This window comes from Marmota monax, unplaced genomic scaffold (genome assembly GCF_021218885.2).
Source record: "Marmota monax isolate L192 unplaced genomic scaffold, Marmota_monax_Labrador192_F-V1.1 WCK01_AAM20220418_F8-fsc00018, whole genome shotgun sequence".
Classification (NCBI taxonomy): Eukaryota; Metazoa; Chordata; class Mammalia; order Rodentia; family Sciuridae; genus Marmota; species Marmota monax.
This window is the reverse complement of record NW_026692201.1, coordinates 11,642,014-11,660,856: the sequence shown is the minus strand read 5'-3', so window position 1 is coordinate 11,660,856 and position 18,843 is coordinate 11,642,014. Positions and strand designations below refer to the sequence as shown.

At 33.9% G+C, this 18,843-nt stretch overlaps 1 protein-coding gene across 2 annotated transcripts in view; it reads left to right on the top strand.

Annotated features, from left to right (window-relative positions):
• Edil3 (EGF like repeats and discoidin domains 3) overlaps positions 1–18,843 on the top strand; it is a 398,880-nt gene that overhangs the window by 223,316 nt on the left and 156,721 nt on the right. For both annotated transcript variants that reach the window (XM_046428201.2, XM_046428193.2), the window contains one exon: positions 5,854–5,967. In XM_046428201.2, coding sequence (XP_046284157.1) covers positions 5,854–5,967 — 114 coding nt within the window. The remainder of the gene's footprint in view (positions 1–5,853; positions 5,968–18,843) is intronic.

The window sequence follows — 18,843 nt, the reverse complement described above, 5'->3', positions numbered from 1 at the left end:
AATGCCTTTAGAAAGAGGCTAGATCCCTACTTGCCTTCCCCTGTCTCAATTACTGAACTCCTTGTTATAGTACTTAGGTCTACACATATCCAATATTCCCAGTTCATTCTTACCAATCCACAAATATTTACTGTGGACAAGTCATTATGCTGCATGCCCACTGAAGTAACATCCTTGAAGATAGTTTGCCCTCTAATGAAAATTTTCAGTGAAGGATGCATTTGGGTTTTTTGGTTTTTTTGATTTTTTTTTTTTTTGCTTTTATTGTATGCTTTTATTTATGAATGCCCTCAAGTCATCAAATATTTCAGTTATGGAGACATCACAACCCTCTCAGTTATCCCTTCCTTAACCTGCTTCTCAGCTGGTTTTGGCTTTACAAGTACCTTGGAACAGCTGTCTTATCTCACCAGCCAAATATCTGATTATGAGCAAATAAGCCTTAAGCCTTAATAAAATAATTTTATGTGGAAGTATTCCAAAGAATTGGAATGGATACCACTTTGATACTAAGAGAAAAGGCATTTGTATCAAAATTGAGATATTAAAATAAGTGCTACGATGCCAGGAGAGAGATAGGAAGAGAATACAGCTCTTTTGTTTGAAAGAGGTGATAGGTGAATATCTCTTGGATTTGGAACTTTTGTTACCTTACTGTTCTTAGTAAAAGTTACCAACAAGTCATAAAAATATTACACGTGAACCGATGTGATTGGAGAATGTTGATCTTAATCTGATACTGAAAAATAAATGACAGGTAACATAGGACATAGCCAGATCAAAAGGGAATTCAAGTTTATGAGATGAAAAATATACTGAACTTGTCCCTGAAATGACTGGGAAATTCTCTAGGTAATTCTGATTATGGCATAGTTAAATTCTATATTAGAGTGGAAGAACAGTATTCTAGAAATTCATCATAAAAGTCATTCAGACTTAAAAGAGAAAATGAAAAACCATAGGTTTTAGATAAGTAAAAAAAAATTAAAGGTCAAACTTTAAAGGTAATCACTCACAGGAGGTCTGGGTAATATTTAATAGCTAATGGGGAGTTCAGGGAAGATGTGTTTGTTAAGGATCAAAAATAGTAGACCCTTGAAAATAAGCTTTCACCAGCTAATTAGCAGTCAATAACAATATTGCAAGGAAAGATAACCCAACAAAAGAATAAGGAAACCAAGAAATCATATCTTTGCAAAATGGAAAAAAAAAAAAAGCAATAACATACTACAGTGGTGTCCTTTTAGTATCAAAACAAGGTGCTCAACCAGAGTCTCAGTGCTTTACTCAGCTTTTTCATTTATGTGACCAAAAATCTGACCAAGATAAAGGAGGAAAAGTTTATTTTGCCTCATGGTTTCAGATTTCTCAGTCTACAAAAGGTTGACTCCATAGCTCTGGGCCCAAGGCGAGGCAGAACATCATGATAGAGGGAAGCAGCTCAGAATATGGGAACAAGGAAGCAGAGAGATAGCTCCAGTCACCAGGGACAAAATATTAACCCCAAAGGCATGCCTCAAGTGACCGACATCCTCCAGCTACACCCTGCCTGCCCAAGGATACCACACAGTTAATCCATATCAATGGATTAATCCACTAATTAGCTTATGACTCTTATAACCAATAATTTCCCTCTGAAAATTCTTGCAAAATTGGCTAAACATAAGCTTTTGGGAGAACACCTTTGTTTAAACCATAACACTCAAAGTATTCCTTCTTGATGCTCTTGGGGCTTGGTACATACTTGGGTGTGATAAGAGGATAGATTGACTGACAGAAAGGTTAAATGGACTTCTGTTCCCAGAGGTTTAGCTATCCTAGTGTAAAAGGTGTTCTATATTTAAAATATTGTAAGCCAAGCTGAAAGAGGATATGTACCTCAACTACTAGGATTTCAGCATCCACCTGAGGAGTTCTGAGGGAATTCAAGGCAATGATAACCCAAGAATAAAAACTGGCGTGATCTTAGTACAAAGGTGACTAGAGAAAAAGTCATGAATTAATTAGCTGATTAATTGGTTAATTATTATTATTTTTTTAATTTCTAGAGGAGGCTCCAGAGAATTAGTCTAGATATCATGCAGTCTAAGGAAGAATGGGATTAATGCATATTTAAATATAATTCTCTGAAAAGAAGCAAGATGTCTTCCATAGCAAAAATTATGCCTTGCTTTTCAAAGACCCAAATAAGAAACAAGCAATGTAATTTTGACTTCAAAAATTTTTTTGACAGTCTGCTGTTGCAAGTCATGACTTTGGGCTATAATTTGCACAATATTGGGTTTGACAAAAATCCAGAACAAAGACCATGCATAACTAAATAATTTTCTGAATGCAGATGTATATTAAGTAAACTTCCAAAGAAATAAGTATACCTATTGACCTTCAAACCTTAAAACTATCACTACTATTATTATAAATGAGCTATAAGATTGATTAAATATAGAAATTCTTATTTTATATAAGGACTGCTGTGTGAAATTGTTCTAAGATATAAAAAATACTCTGCTGTATCCCACTATATTTAGAATAGATATGGCCTTTCTTTCTGGAAATTATAATGACTTGATCTGTGACAAAAACAAATATGTACAATTTATTATGAAGATGTTTAATTTTCATTTCATTACATTATAGTCTGTGAACATTTATAAGTCTTTAATTAAGCATGATTTATACAAATTGAGGTCATTTTCCATTTAGATTGCTTGCAGTGTTAATCACAGTGTGAATAGCCTTTACTGCTGAAAGAATTACATTATACTAATACAAAAACGCCTCTCTGTAATTTGCATATGTTCTCTGAGCCCGCATGTTACTGGATATGTACACATGTAAAAATGTTTTGCTAAATATGATACTGTACTAAAGAATATATATAATTCATTTAAAATAACATTTACATTTTATAAATTTAGATTTAAGTAGCTGGAGTTTTAAAAATAAACATTGCAAAGTGAATATTTAAACAATGAAGAGGTTATTTTTTTAACATAAATTAAGTATGTCTATAAAGCCTTTCCACTTCAGCAAATGTAATTCCAATTCACTCCACCTCATGTTAACACTGGCTAAAGGTGTTAACTCTTGATTTTTTTGGAACCAGAATTTCTTAATTATAACTTGCTTGTTGATGACTCTAGATTTGTCTTATGGACCTATAGCTAAAAGGTTCAAAGGTTGATTTGTCCTAGATGCACATTCACATATTTTAAACACTATTTATTGTGTAAAGACATGGATGATTTAGGGAAGAACAACTGTGTCTGCATATTAATAACAGTACATACAATTCTTGGTTGTTCTCACATTATTGACTAGGGAACTTTGTTCTACTAAGATTTCCAAGGGGCAAGAGTTGGGTTTGATTTGGTCATGATGTATTTCGTTCTTAAAATGATAAATTTCTTAGGGCTTTTTACCTGAGTACTAAGTCATATTTTGTACTATTAACACCAAATCTAGGGTAGGTTTCTCTCCTGCCTTCTATTCATTTCTCAAGTCTATCTCACTATGGCCTCACTGGGTCCTTCTAAAGCAGAAGGATAAAGGGGATATCCTCCTATCCTGCTCCACCTCTTCAGTGCCAAAAGACAAACTGCAATTCCTTCCACTGGAGCTAAGGGTTCATTGTAATTTGATCCCTTTCCTGCATCTTCAGACTTGGGATCCCATTACTCCCCCTCACATTCTCTGCTCCAAAGTGGAACTATTCATGTATCTAAACCGACCATCAGATCATCAAAGTTGTCATCAAATCCGGTTCCCTGCTTGGAAGTACACCACAGTGTCCATCTTGTCCTTATTAATCCTGATTAAACCTTTCCTTCAAGGTGAAAATCAAAATATATTCCCTATGTATTCTTCAGGCATCAGTACTCAGTTTCTTCTATATGCATATGTAAACGAATAACCTTTTTATGAATAGCTTCATAAAATAAGGCAATGCTTTTTCTGAGAAATGAAGATTTAATTTATTAGCCATAACATGTTTTTATCTAAAACAAATTACAGTAAATGTGGTCTAGGAAAAGGCATATTGGGCATGTTCCAAAGTAAGCAAACTTTGCCATTGTCTTAAATTGAATTGCAACAAAATAAATAACACAGAGATTTTCATGCCACTTAGAGTAACTGAAGTTTTGATAATAACAAGAAGAATTGAACATTTCATCAGCTAGGAAAGTGAAGAAATGACTTAGGTTCATTCTTTCCCCTTCTATTTACTCCCTTTTCCTTCCCTCCCTCCCCTCTCCTCTCTCTCTTTCAGGAGAGTTTCAGTATAAATTATTTGAGAGCTTGTCATAATTTTCAGCACACAGTTCTTTTTAGACATTGTCAGATCCTACGTTTATTCTATTTTGCATTTTTAAATACTGAAATTATTGAGATTATTTTCAACATAGTCATGAATTATCTCTGCTTTCAGTTTGGGACACCTAAAAACAACAACAACAACAGAAAAGAACTGCCTTCAGAGAAAGTCATGACTCACTTAAGGAAAATAAGACCTCACTTTCAATAGTGCACCATGAATGGGATTGTGACAAACTCAATTTTCAGGAGGGGATAGTGTTTAGAAGACAGAAATTGGTACTTGTTTCCTTGTTTGGTCTTGAGGGGATAATTTAGTGATCAAATTGCTTTAAGCAACTGTGATAACCTAGGACTTCAGATATACCTTTTAATATAGTGGATCAGAAGGCACATTAAATCTAAACTATATTTTTAGGTTGCACATGTCACTATTTCTATTATTTTGCTAGAAGTGTAGCAGGAAACACTTATGGGCACCAGTGGTCTTCAAGTAGAGTGTGATATTTCAGGAGTACAAAGAACAGGGAGTACAGGAGCAGCATGTGGAAAGTTTGCCATCTGACTAGGTGAAGGGTGAAAGGCACGTACCTAGAGGACTACTAACTAATACTGTTTAGGTCTGTAAACTGGTTAAGCATAAAACAGCAACAAGTTATCAGATTCAGGACCAACAGGGAGTTGACTGGAGTAGATGATAGGAGGAAAAAGAGATGAGAGAGCAGCCTGCTCTCCACCTACCTTACTAGCTCTACAGAACCCAGTGTTGTACTACAGGGAATTATTTGGAAATATCAGTGATTGATATTTGTCTCAATTAGTCATTTTTCCCTTTTGCATTCAATTCATATTCATTTTCTCTGTTGTCTAAAATTAGCATGGAAATTAGTATAATTTGATGAATGTTATTACATATGGTTTTGTATCATGTGTGATAATGGTATATGAAAGGTAAGTCCCCTTAGTCATCCTAACTTTAGAAACTCTTGAATGAGATTAGGAAGTGATCATCATTTACATTTATTATACTTTGCATGTAATGAGCTTTAGCGATTAACTCTAATTTGCTTCTCATCGTATTCATCAAAGGCAAACTATTTAAAAACTAAAACATCTCTGTCAGTTAGAATTTTAATGAATTAAGATGAAATGAGACAGTGTTAATTGGCAGTTGCTGCGGGGTGGTTTCTAGATCTTGTAAGTAAAACCAATTCATCTCTCCATCAGGGTTAATTTGTTTGATTTAATTCTAAGGATATACTGAATATTTCCCCAAACTATTCATATGTATTTTTAGAATTTGAGAATGGTTTAGTTCTGTTGATCCTTCATCTGGATTTTTCAATTCTATTTGAAATTGATTAAATTTGATTTTAATGAACTGTTGGTTTAAGCAGAATTTGTATCACTGACGTGTGTAAGTACAAACACCAAAGGAATAGCATCACTCAGACTTTTTCATTTGAAATGCCTAAAACCTTCTAATATCTAATCATTTTTTTTAAGAATAACCCTCTTCCTTTATTCTTGTTTCCATAGATATAAATGAATGTGAAGCTGAACCTTGCAAAAATGGTGGTATATGTACGGACCTTGTTGCTAACTATTCCTGTGAGTGCCCAGGAGAATTTATGGGAAGAAATTGTCAATATAGTAAGTATTTTCATGTGTGTGTATATATATATATATATATATATATATATATATATATATATAATATATGTATATCCATTTATATGCATATGTGGATATATACATACATATACATGAATAATTTTATTTATGTATCCTTCATTTATTATGGAATCCCGCCAAAATCAATACCATTCATTTCAGAGTTCATAATTGGTCAAAATGGCACATTCCATATTTATTGACATAATATTATTAGCACACACATATTTTCCAGGATATTTTCCAGTTCACAGTATGCATAGAAGTAGCATTGTGGTCAGAAAAGAATGGCAACAGTCCTGAAGATACTCAAGTCTGTTTTTCCAAATAATCCCATTTTGATTTTGAGAGTGTGTATAACCTAGTTTAATACCAACAGAGTGGTTACTTTGGATTTGATAGACATTGGAACCAAAGAGCCTCTATCACAAATAAAGGTAGAGATAAAGAAGGATTTAGTTGACCTGCCCCTTACATTAGCAAGGATTTTATATATAATTTATTTGTCTTCTTGGAAGCCTAACACAGTCACATTTTGAGATAGTAAATCAAATGGCAGGGCAATAATTTGTGTGAAATGTTTAAAAAGAGGCAGAAAGTTTTAATCTCCTAAAAAATAAAAAAGGAGGCTAAAAGTAGTAACAGGGCTATTGTCAACGGTGTGGGACCTAAATTAGGCAGAAACACAGGTAAATAAGAACACTAATGATATCATTTTATAATTGTTGGATACTTAGGAAACTTCATATGTTACAGATTTTATGTGTATTATATTATCTGAGCATCACAACAATATCATTCAAAGTCAGAATAAAGATGCAGATAAGAATTCAGATGTAGAAACTTAGATACATATATGATGTGTTTTGCCTAAGCTCTCACAATTAGTCAGTTAGTTGGTTGTAGAAGCAGAACTAATAAAAATGCAGGCTTTGTATTCCCAATTCAATGCATTTTCCTCTAACCTGAGAAATTTCTTCGGATACAGATGATCAAAATAAACATACAACAAAACCATTACTTCTCTCCCTCTTTTTCTCTATCTCTTTGGACACAGTCACACATTTCCCACTTTCTCCTTCTTCCTTTCCCTTCCAAAATGGTCTTTATAAAATAAAATAGGGAATTATATTGAACAATTTATTTGAGTTATATGTTCAAACAAATGATCATCTAAAAGCTACATACTCATCATCCTAACCTGAAAAATCACACTAAAATAGTCAAGTTATTAATGTCAAAGACAATTCACTATCATGTCCATATTCAAAGGAAAGTCTTAAATATAGTGTATAAATACAAAACCAAGTCAAAGAAAAATAGAATGTTTCACTAAACAATATATATATAAAAAAAAAAACTGATTGGAAGACACCAGGTACAAAGTGATGGACTGAGGGGGAAATTTTTCTTGGCTCCAAATGATTGGAGAAGGATAATGAGCATGGGTTGATGAGGAAAGCCACAGGGATGAAAGGGCAGCTTGAGGATAGATAGACCATCCAACCAGAGACCAGTAGCCAGCCAAGCAGCTAGTCTAGCAACCTTCCCATAGAGCACTTACCTGACCACCTTCATTAACTCACATGCAGATTCAGCTCTTGGCCAACCCCAGGCACAGAACTTTGATCCTTTGTTTTTTTGTTTCATGGAAAATGAAGATGGCTGCCTGGTCAGTGCTGATAATTGTGCTAAAGAGCTACCTCTATGATGTCTACAAATGAACACTTTACTAAGATGGTGAAGAATGAACAAACCAATGTCAATGAACTATATTACATTTGTGTAGCAAAAATAGTTCTGGGACCAGAATAGAGTATCTTCCGAGAAGCACTGGAACTAAGCAGAGCTTAAAATGGCACCTGGCTTAGCCCATCCAAGCATGCTAAGGCCACACTTCTTATTCATAGGAAGACTGGACAGTTAGCAACTGGAGGGAGAGGCCTTCCCATTTTCTTTAATAGACTCATGAGAACTGCCTCGAGATGACTGTCACTCTGAGTTGATCCATTCCTAGCTCTCTGAATCAGATTCAGAAGAACTAGCCTCTGAAGATATGGACATTCTAGACCAAGACGTAGGACATTAAGGAATTGGGGTAGAGTTCAGACTTGATAGCTGGGAGAGGTGGAGCTTATGAAATAAACACTAACATCAGGAAAGAGGGAAAGATGCCTTTGCTGCCCAAAGATCAACTAAACACACAACTGGCTGCCAACATGTTGAAATCGAAGAAGACTTGGTGTGAGCTGGATCTTCAAACCAAGAGCTAAAACCTGTTTATACTGTCATCAGAGACTTTCGTTGAGGTTACTGCATCTGAAACTGCCCTTGAGAAAAAAGATGACTTGTAGATTATGGAAAGCATATATTGAAATCAGCTGTCCATTTACTTGCCATCAGTTTGTTCCTTTGTTCCTGGTGTCATCCAATCAGTTTTTGATATTGTGTTTAGTGAAACATTCTATTTTTCTTTGGCTTGGTTTTGTACTTATACACTATATTTAAGACTTTCCTTTGAACATGGACATGATAGTGAATTGTCTTCCTTGACCTGAAGATTTAGTTCTACACATTGAGAACATTGAAAATTCACCACAGAGAAGCACCTTCATGTTACAGATGGCACTAACTCTTTGCTGCTTGAAGTTAGGATCTTGGGCATTGACATTTTTAGATAGATTATACCTAATGTGACAACTTTCATCCTGCAGCAAAATTGATAAATTTTCATCTGGGTTTTGCATCACTCCCAGAGTGTTACCATTGACCAGCTTACACCTGTAAGAATGGCAGAGAAGCTATTTGTTTGGGATAACTCACAAAGAAGGGAGACTAACTGCTGGGTAGTGTCAGAGGATACCTGTACTAAAACATGGCTGCCCTTGTGTTCAAACCCAACGGTCGTTAGTTTAATCTTGGGCTTGTGTACTCCATTTCTTTGCTTTACTTCTTTCATATTTCTATCAATGGCTGAAGTTCAATTTATGTTGGTGGAATTTTGCATTTGTGATTTATTTTTAATATCATTCATTGTAAAATCATTTCAACACCCTCAAAAATAATAAATAATAGAAGAAACTGCAAAGGACTAGAACTGACTTTAAAATAGTATAATTATCTGGACGTGGAGGCATATGCCTGTAATCCTAGCAGCTAGGGAGGCTAAGGCAGGAGGACCACGAAATCAAAACCAGCCTCAGCAAATTAGCAAGACACTTAGCAACTCAGTGAGACCCTGTCTCTAGTAAAATATTTTTAAAAATGGCTGGCGATGTGGCTCAGTGGTTAAGTTCCCCTTGGTTCAATACCCAGTACCAAATAAAATAATGATAATAATAATAATAATAATAATAATAACCATAAAATAGTAAAAGCCAAAAATAAACTGTGGAACATTTACAATAAAGACAGAAGAGGAATATCAATTATCCTCAATTTATTATATCTTTCAGTTCATACAATTAAACATAACAGCAGGAAACAAATGGCAAAAATACGAAAAAAAATTTTCCATAAAGGAAGCAATTTAATACTTAGAGTTGAATTGTGCCTTCATCTTACAGTTGGTGTATTTTGAATTTTCCGAAGCTTTCCTATATTACCTTTATAACCTGGAAAGTGTAATTACATTTTAAATTAAATTTAAAGAGAGAGCACTATGTGAAAAATGAAGACTGACTTCAGCTCTCTCATTGCCTATTCCCCTGCCTTGTATCTACTCCCTCTCATTTGGGAGTGAGAAGAGGAGAGGGTGGGAGCTTTAAGTCAGGATCCCATGCTGAGCAGGAGGCTCAGTAGGAACCTCTGACAGGGGCACACACTCTCTACAGGGATCCACAAGCTCCTCACACCTTCACACATGCTTATATGCCCACACTCACAAGCACAGATGCCAGGAAGAAATGTGTTCTTAATCATGGAGGGAAATTATTAACAAAGGAGGTGACAAAAATATTTTTTCAAAGATATAAAGAACCCTCACTTTGCAAATGTACTTAAAGGAGTATTTCCTTGCTTCTACATGTGCTCCTTCCAATCTATTCTCAATCCAGCTGTTAGAAGCAACCTTTAAAAAACAAAACAACAAAAAAAATAGTTGAGAAAGCACCAACTCACAGCCCAGTCTCTCACTTTGCCGATGTCAGGCAGAGTAAAAGTTATAGTCCTCTTTTCTGAGATTCACAGGACCCATCTCTACCCAACCTTGCTCACTCCTCTCTCTCCAACACCATTTCTGGTCACTCTTATGCACAACTGTAGCCACACTGACCTCCTAGCTGTTTCTAGCATATACCTAGTGTATTATTGCCCTAGAATATTTCTTTTCCCATTCCTTTTTTTTCCCCCCTGCGTTATTTGATATTGTGACACATCCCCATCCTGCCTTCAGGTAATTGAAAAAAAAAAAGAAAGAAAGAAAGAAAAGAAAAAAACCCACAAAACTCAATGAAGCCTTCCTCTTGACCTCAGCATAGTGGAACACACTTTCTGCTTTTTTTTTTTTTTCTCCTTAACATTAATCACTAACAATTATTTTCAGATTTATATGTTGTTTATTGACTATTCCCTCAACTGAGTTTGTGCTCCATGAGATTTTATAATTGCCAGAAGAGGGTTGGCACATAGTGTGTGTTCAATAAAAAATCTGCTCATGAATGCATGAACCTAGCATTTTTAGTTCCTTAAGAATAGGAATGAGATATTATTTTTCTCAGTGTCTTCAACTACTATCAAGTTATTTTTATTTGACTTTCCTTTTTAAAGCAGCATTGGAAAACTGCCTTTAGCAATATAATAAAATGTAATTCAGCACTTTGGTACTTACTTGGTACACCGTTGATACATATTGGTACTCTAGCATTCATTGTACTCAATGAATATTGATGCAAATTGCATTGCTTTTCTTTGATTTGACAATTACCCCTTTAATTTTTGCCATAAAATTTGCAGGTAAAGGTTCCAGTAATTAGTAAATAATTACATTTATAGGTGGATTAAGGAAATGAAACTTTAAGTAAGTTCACATCAGATTTTTAGATATGACCTATATAATTTACTCATCTCCTTTGGAAAATCTTAATTATCTTTCAGTTTTATATTTCATTTTTAATGAAATTGCTATTGATTGATTGATATGTGAAAGTTATTTAGGTGTTCCTACCATATTTATTACAGCATTACAACTATTCTTCTAATTAAAGTCCTCATTTAGACTCCCTTGATTCTTTTAAATGATGAAAGCTCAAGTGTCCAGACAGTCATTTCCATAAACAGCTTGAAAGGAAAATGATGACGGACTGGAATGAGAAATGTATTCTCATAAGAACAGATATGCCTTGCCATGTATGTTTTATATATAGGTATATATGTTGTAGTTGGGCACAATATCTTAATTTTTATTTATTTTTATGTGATGCTGAGAAAAGAACCCAACTCCTCGCACGTGCGAGGTGCGCTCTGCTGCTGAGCCATAACCCGGCCCCTTGCCATGTATGTTTAACAGCATGTGGTGTTTAAACCATAGTAAGTACAATGGAAATTGAAAGCCCATTAGTTAACTAATCTAAAAATAACTAGAATTGTTTTCATTTATCGGGCTATATGGCCCACAATAGCCATATACAATTCCCTCCTGGCTGTTTAAATGTGACATGATTAAATTTCAGGAATGGCACTCAAATACACTTTCATCACTGACACTATTTCTGGAAATTAAGATAGTTACCAAGGGAGCTCTTAAAATGCAACATTGCCAAACTATTATGCCAAAATGAATTAAGACTTGGATGAGTTCAGAGGGCTTTATTAAAAATAAAAACTAAAATCTTCAACTGAAAACAAAGTGAGGTTTCAAAATGTCAAAATTATTCATGCTTTTCTTGAAAACTGTAAATTAATATTTTCTTATCTTCATTTTTGAGCACTCATAACTCTTTAACCATAATAAAAATGAACTAGTATTTACAAATGCACATATATGTGTAGTATATGTGTGTGATATATATAAAGAATATATATACATGTATATACATGTATATATATTCTTTTTAATGTCAGTGTGTACTACCTTATACCTTTATGTAAGTATAGGCTTATTCAATGAAAATACATAAATAAATAATGTGATATGTAGTGTATATATTCAATGCAATTGTTGCTTTATAAAGATGAATTTATAAGTAATGGCAAACACATTGCTAGACTGTCTTGCCACCAATTGTCATATTATAATGTTGATTTTAATTTTAGACTTCACTGTGTGCCAAGAATTGTCCTAAGTACTTTAAATATTAATTCATTTAATCCTCTCAGCAGTCTTTGGAATAGGTGCTATTTATTACTGGTTCCATTTTACAGAGAAAATTGAGCTACTGAGTGATTAAATAATTTGCTTAGGTTTACATGGCTAGTAAACTGCAGAGCTTGGCCTCAGTCCCAGTCATTGCAGCTGCAGAGCCTGCAGTTCTAAGTATGATATGATCCTGTCTCTTGCAGGGTAAAAGGAAACTGTTTATTACACTGCATATATTAAAAACACTTGCACGTGATGAGTGGTCTTGGTGAGTGTCAGCAGCATTAGAGGGAAAAACACAGTCTTGGCATTTAAAGAGAACTATGACTTTTCTATTTGTATCTTTATATCCTGAACGAATTAGTTGCCTTTTCTGTTCCTCTAGTTCCTTATCTGTAAGCGAACTTAACAATTTAATTTGATTCATATTGATGAACAGGTTAAAATTAATAGTATATATAAAATACCTAGGTCAATAAATATTGTAAGTAAATTAATGCATAAGTAAATACACATGAGGATTTTGGAGTTGTGTGAAAAGACAAAACCAGTGTATCCCTACATTTGCTTTTTTGCATAATTTAGATATTTTATATGGTCAAACAGCTCACTTATCTTTTGTAACTGAGAATACATAATCGACAATAATTTTTATGGAAGTTTACAGTACAACACTAATTTCCTACTCTTCTCTATCCAGGTAGGACATACACCCAAAAATAAAATATGAAAGAAATTTGCCAGTGGAATAACCAGGCATAGAGACCCACCATCTCACATTTGTGGAGTATGAGAATATTAATCTCAGATAAGTGCAGAGTAAAATGTTTGTTACCAGATGCTGCAAGACGAAGGAGAAGGGAGGGAGAGAAGAAGTTGATCAATTGGTACTAACTTATATTTAGAAGAGAGAATACAGTTCTCGTGTCCTCTTGCACAGGAGGATAGCTGTAGATAACAATTATGTACTGCATACTTCAAAAAGCTAGAAACAAAGGATCTTGAAAATTTTCTCCAGGAAGATAATGCGAGAAGAGAGATATATTTAGCTTTATTCAGATATTACATGATGTGTACATGTATAGAAACAGCACATGGCATCCTATATGAATATGTATAATTTTATAATTTTGTCATTTAAAATAAATTAAAAATAAAATCTGATATAAAATAGTTTTAAATCAAGAGTTTTTTTTAATTAAGAAGTGAAAAAGCAAATTGAAGCACACATAAGTAAATATATCAAACTCTGTGATTAAATAAACTAGCCACAAATGTGTATTGAGCTTTTCTTAGCATAACTATGTACAAGGTTTTCAGGACATATGTGAATGAATTTATTCATTCACCAACTTACATCAAACTTTAGCTACCATGTCTAAAGCTGGGGCAAAAATATCATTAGATTAAATCCAGTTTCTATTCTCATGCATTACACAGATTAATGGAATAAAAGAGCAAGAGTGACATAATACCTAATTATAAAATCTGATGAGTGCCATGAAGGCAGAGGAGAAGAGAAATTTATGATGGGATACCTATTTTGGTTGAGGGTTTAAAGAAGAGACATTTGAGCTGAGAGCAGAAGAATGTATAGTCTGTACCTTAACGAAGGGGGAGGGTGGTGGAGATGAGAGTTTTACAAAGGGAAGGATAATATCCTCAGGGATAAACAACCTACTTGTCCTTGAGAATCCTAAAATTCAGTGATGATTTAAGAATGATCTTTAATCATCATGTGATAGCATTTGTGGAAGGATCACCTAATTTTTAGGTCTAAATATTATGAAGTCAAGAAATTTCATTTGGAGATCAAGATAAAACAATATTTATGCACTCCAAAATCCACATTATAAACTACATATTTTACAACCAGAAAGGATTTGTAAAACACTAAATAGAGTTTAACACAGACAGTAAATGTTACTGAGAAATATAGCAAGAAATCAAAGAGAAACAGAAAAATAACCATTTACCATTGATCCTTGTTTTATTTCAGGTAATTAATATTTGATATATTTTAGAAATTTAGAAGCAATTCTTTAGTAATGATGTCTTTGAAAGCATGTCCTAATTTATTTTAAGATTGCTTTATTTCCTTGAAACATATAATATAGAAATAAGCCAATCACCAAAATACAAAGACTGAATATTCTCTGATATGCAAATACTAACACATAACAAGGGTGGGGAAGGGAAGAAAAGAAGTTGAGTGGACTAGACAAAGTGGAATGAAGGGAAGGGAATAGGAAAGACAGTAGAATGAATTTGACATAACTTTTCTATGTTCATATATGAATATGTCATAATGAAACTCCACATCGTGTACAACCTCAAGAATGGAATCCTAATTAGAATAAGTGATAGTCCATGTATTTACAGTATGTCAACATACACTCTACTAACATGTGTACCTAAAAGAACAAATTAAACATTAAAAAAATTAATCCAGCACTCCAGTAGAATAGAAAAAGGACCATTTTCCTCAGGCTTCCACCTTTTATGAACATAAGAGAAAAAATAAAATTGTGAGTTGATGAACTTTTTATACTCAGCACTAAGCATATAATATTAAATCCAAGATACATAATATTTCAAGTCTACCAGTGAATATGCAGGTCTACAAATATAAATAACCACAGGGATATATTCTCAAATACATATAATTATTTCAACTTCTTACATTCTTTAAAAGGGTATGACAGGAAGTTTGAAAACACAATGCTGTGCAAGTGTATCAGTAGTTCTCAAGAAAATAAATGATTCCAACATTACTGCAGGGTGAAGTCTTTGCAACAATAAACAGAAAAAAATGACTTGGTGACAAAACTGAATTGGATTTTCTGTGTCTGACACATAAGTTCCATCTTCAGTCAGATGCCTCTGGCTATATCTTTTCAAATGTTACCCAACAGTTTTGTGCAGACATATCATATTTTGAAAGTTCACCTGCTGTACCTTAAAATGATAATGTAATAAAAGAAAGAGGAAAATATCAGAAAATATGCTCAAATAGACTTTCTAGGATTTATTAAATACCTGTAACAAATTGAATAGGATTCTTATTACCTGGTAGTTTTTTTTTATTTGATTGCAAAATAATTTATAAGACATTGTTATGTATTCTTGATTTTCAAATTATATCAGCATTCCCAATACATGTTAAAACATGTATGTCTCTAAGTTAACCTTAAATTTATTCTCTTGGCTTTTTCAAAAAATGTACCCTAATGTTTCCCAATTCAAAGAAAAAAAGATAAAGTACTCAGAGACAAGAATTTCGGGAATAGCATAACTTGATTTAGTGCTCATAAAATTTAGAACTACAGTGGATCTTTAAAAATAATTGTATTTTTCTCACTGAAAATACCAATATTTTGAAACATCTTCACAGTCCCCACCCTTGCAGAAAATGGGGAAACTTAAAGTTTTTACAGTTTATAAAAGAAAGAAAAAAGAAAATAAGTCATTCTAGAAATGGACACTCAGAACTTGGTTCAAGTGGAATTTATGGGACAGACAATTATCCTATAAATGCTAATATAGCATTCTTGGGTAGTAAGGTGAAATTTGGGATCCAACCATCAATGTGAGCCTAAAATAGATATTTTATGATGAAAAAATTACAGCACAAATCACAGTGAGTTCTGCTTCTATAATATTCAAGAACAGCAGAGATAAATGCCTTTCTCAGATAGGAAAAAGATGGTTCCTGATCTTCTCTGAATGTGCACAGTTTTCCAAATGATGACATGATTTCCTGAGCTCTCAAGGGTTTCAAATGGTTGCAATAAAATTTTACTGGTAACCTGGGGCTAAGTTTGGCAGTGACAGCAACAACTGGCATGACCCTTGCCCACAGTTTTCAACTGAATCGTCACACTTGGAAGTGATGGCTTCCAGCAGCATGTAAGACAAAGAGCCAAGTCCACATTTTGAGTTTTATCTTCAGAGCTGTCTTCATCAACTGAAGAATCAGGGCACGACAGACTGCTTTCCTATTTAGGCTGGTGGAATTATAGGTGCATTGGAGATACTCAGATGAGGTAATGCTGCTGATTTCTAAAATGCAGATGGTAGTTCAGGGATGCCTTGGTGATGAAGATTCAGATTTGATAAAGTCAGATGAGACTGGTAAAGTGACAAAATGGGATGGCATTGCCAAGAGAAAAAAAATGAAAAGAGTGGAAGATTGCTAAGAATAGAGTTTGCAGCAGATAAAATCATTGTTTATCTGCAAAGTTTCAAAAAATAGAATAGCAGTAATCTGAGAAATAGAGCATAAAGACTGAGAAAGCAAGGTAAAAGGTGCTTCTGGAATAGGAGCTGGACAGGAAATGAGACTAAAAAAAGATGTCTTAATTTGGAGGCTCAAACCCTTAATGGTCCTTACATAATTGTAGTGGGTGGAGGAGAAATATGATGGATTGCAAGTGCTCATGTTGAGCAGGTGCAGAGTAAGCAATGAAAACCAGACCATACCTCCCAAGTTATGGTACATGCTACTTGGAGCATATCTTAAACCCTAAAGAGCCATTGAGGTGACCAAGGTCCTAAAAATAAATTTCATAATAGTTACTTTAATAGCTTTATCTGGTCAATAATACACTTTCTTTTTAGAGCTCTAAAGGGAATGGATACATAAAGTAGCCAACTTAAAAATAAATTGAACTTGAGGAATATGGTTCTATAAAAAGAGTAGAGCCAGAGAAAAGTCAGTAAATCCAATACTAAAATTCAAGGAAAACAGGAGCGTGGACAGAAAATAAACTATTCTGACAAGAAAAAATGGTAAGAACTATAGTTATATAAGGAAACCTATAAATACTCAGCACTATTATCTAACTACAAAACACCAAGGAATGGAAAATGCAGCTTTTAGCTCAGAGAATCCAGAGGTATCCATGGTGGTTTGTTCAAAATAAAATTCATTTCATATTTTCTCTGGAACACTTGCACAGACACAATTTTTTAAACATTCATAAAACGACTATTTGGAATATAAATATTTCTTTATATTTACTTGGCAGAAACTTAATAATGCCATTTTCCTTTCCACTAGAATTATTCCTGGATTTTACCATTGTTAATAGTCTTTAGTTTAACAGAGCATGAGTGCTTTTTTACAAGGATTTAAGAGTGTTCTCAATCCCAATCTTTAAGTGCTCAATGCAAGATTTTCAACCAAGGTATAAGACTCTCAATGGAAGGATGAAGGTGGCTGTGTGATGAGAAAACAAAAATAAAACGTTCATTTTTATTAAGGACTACCTAAAATTTAGAATTTCTATCAATTGCAAATATAGGCAATGACAGCTTTAGAATTAGCAATACCATGACTAACAGAAATCACAAATACTGTAATTTGGTTTTTTTTTAATTTTTTTATGGTTGGTTGTTCAAAACATTACATAGTTCTTGATATATCATATTTCACACTTTGATTCAAGTGGGTTCCGAACTCCCATTTTTTACCCGGTATACAAATTGCAGAATCACATCAGTTACACATCCATTGATTTACATATTGCCATACTAGTGTCTGTTGTATTCTGCTGCCTTTCCTATCCTCTACTATCCCCCCTCCCCTCCCTTCCCCTCTCCTCCCCTCTTCTCTCTCTACCCCCTCTACTGTCATTCATTTCTCCCCCTTGTATTATTTTCCCCTTTCCCCTCACTTCCTCTTGTATGAAATTTTGTATAACCCTGAAAATATCTAAAACTTTCATTTACGTTTTTTCACTAGTAAGAATCTCTAGTAGATCTGCCTTTTATTTAATGCAGTAGTAGATAAATGCATATATTAACATATCATGCATGTTAAAATATTTCAATTGTTTGTGTTTCCTTACATTTCATTTTATTCATTTAAATGTGTTATTCTGAAATAGGTCCCTAGGCTTCCCCAAACTGACAAAAAGGTCCATCCATAGAAATGGTTAATAACCCCAAGTTAATGCTTTATCTATCTGAAAATATGATTTTCCCCATATAATATGCTTGAAACTTTTAGAAATGGAAGCAATGAATAGCGAATTTCATTTAGCCTTTATTCCTGGCCCGTCTGTTGAGTTTTGTTCTCTAGTTCTATGTGTTAAAAACATGTAAGTTTCAACAGCAGAAGACCACATTGTTAAGCCACATTTTTGTCACTGTGTTCACAGAGGTTTTATTAACAAGATTGAGGTGTTATGATTGAACCCATTTCTACTTCTAATCAAGAGCACATGTTTAGAAAGTTTTAAACTCTGTGATATATTCTAAGGTACCTACCCTGTGAACACTAACCTGTATTTAAAAGACAAGAGAAAGAGCCAAACTAAGTAACTACCTCCAATTATCCTCCCTCCTCGTTCCTTACCCCTATGCATTGCCCATGAAGCTACGCATACTCAGTCTGCTTTTTACCAAAAGAGCCCCTCAATTTACCTCAGTAAAAAGATGGCCAGAACCATGAACCAGAACTATGAAGAAGTCTTGTTCACTACTTGGTTTTCTGTGTAGTTCTGTCTTTCTCTCTTTGATCCCATGTCTAGGTTGTATGGTCTCAGAAAATTTTT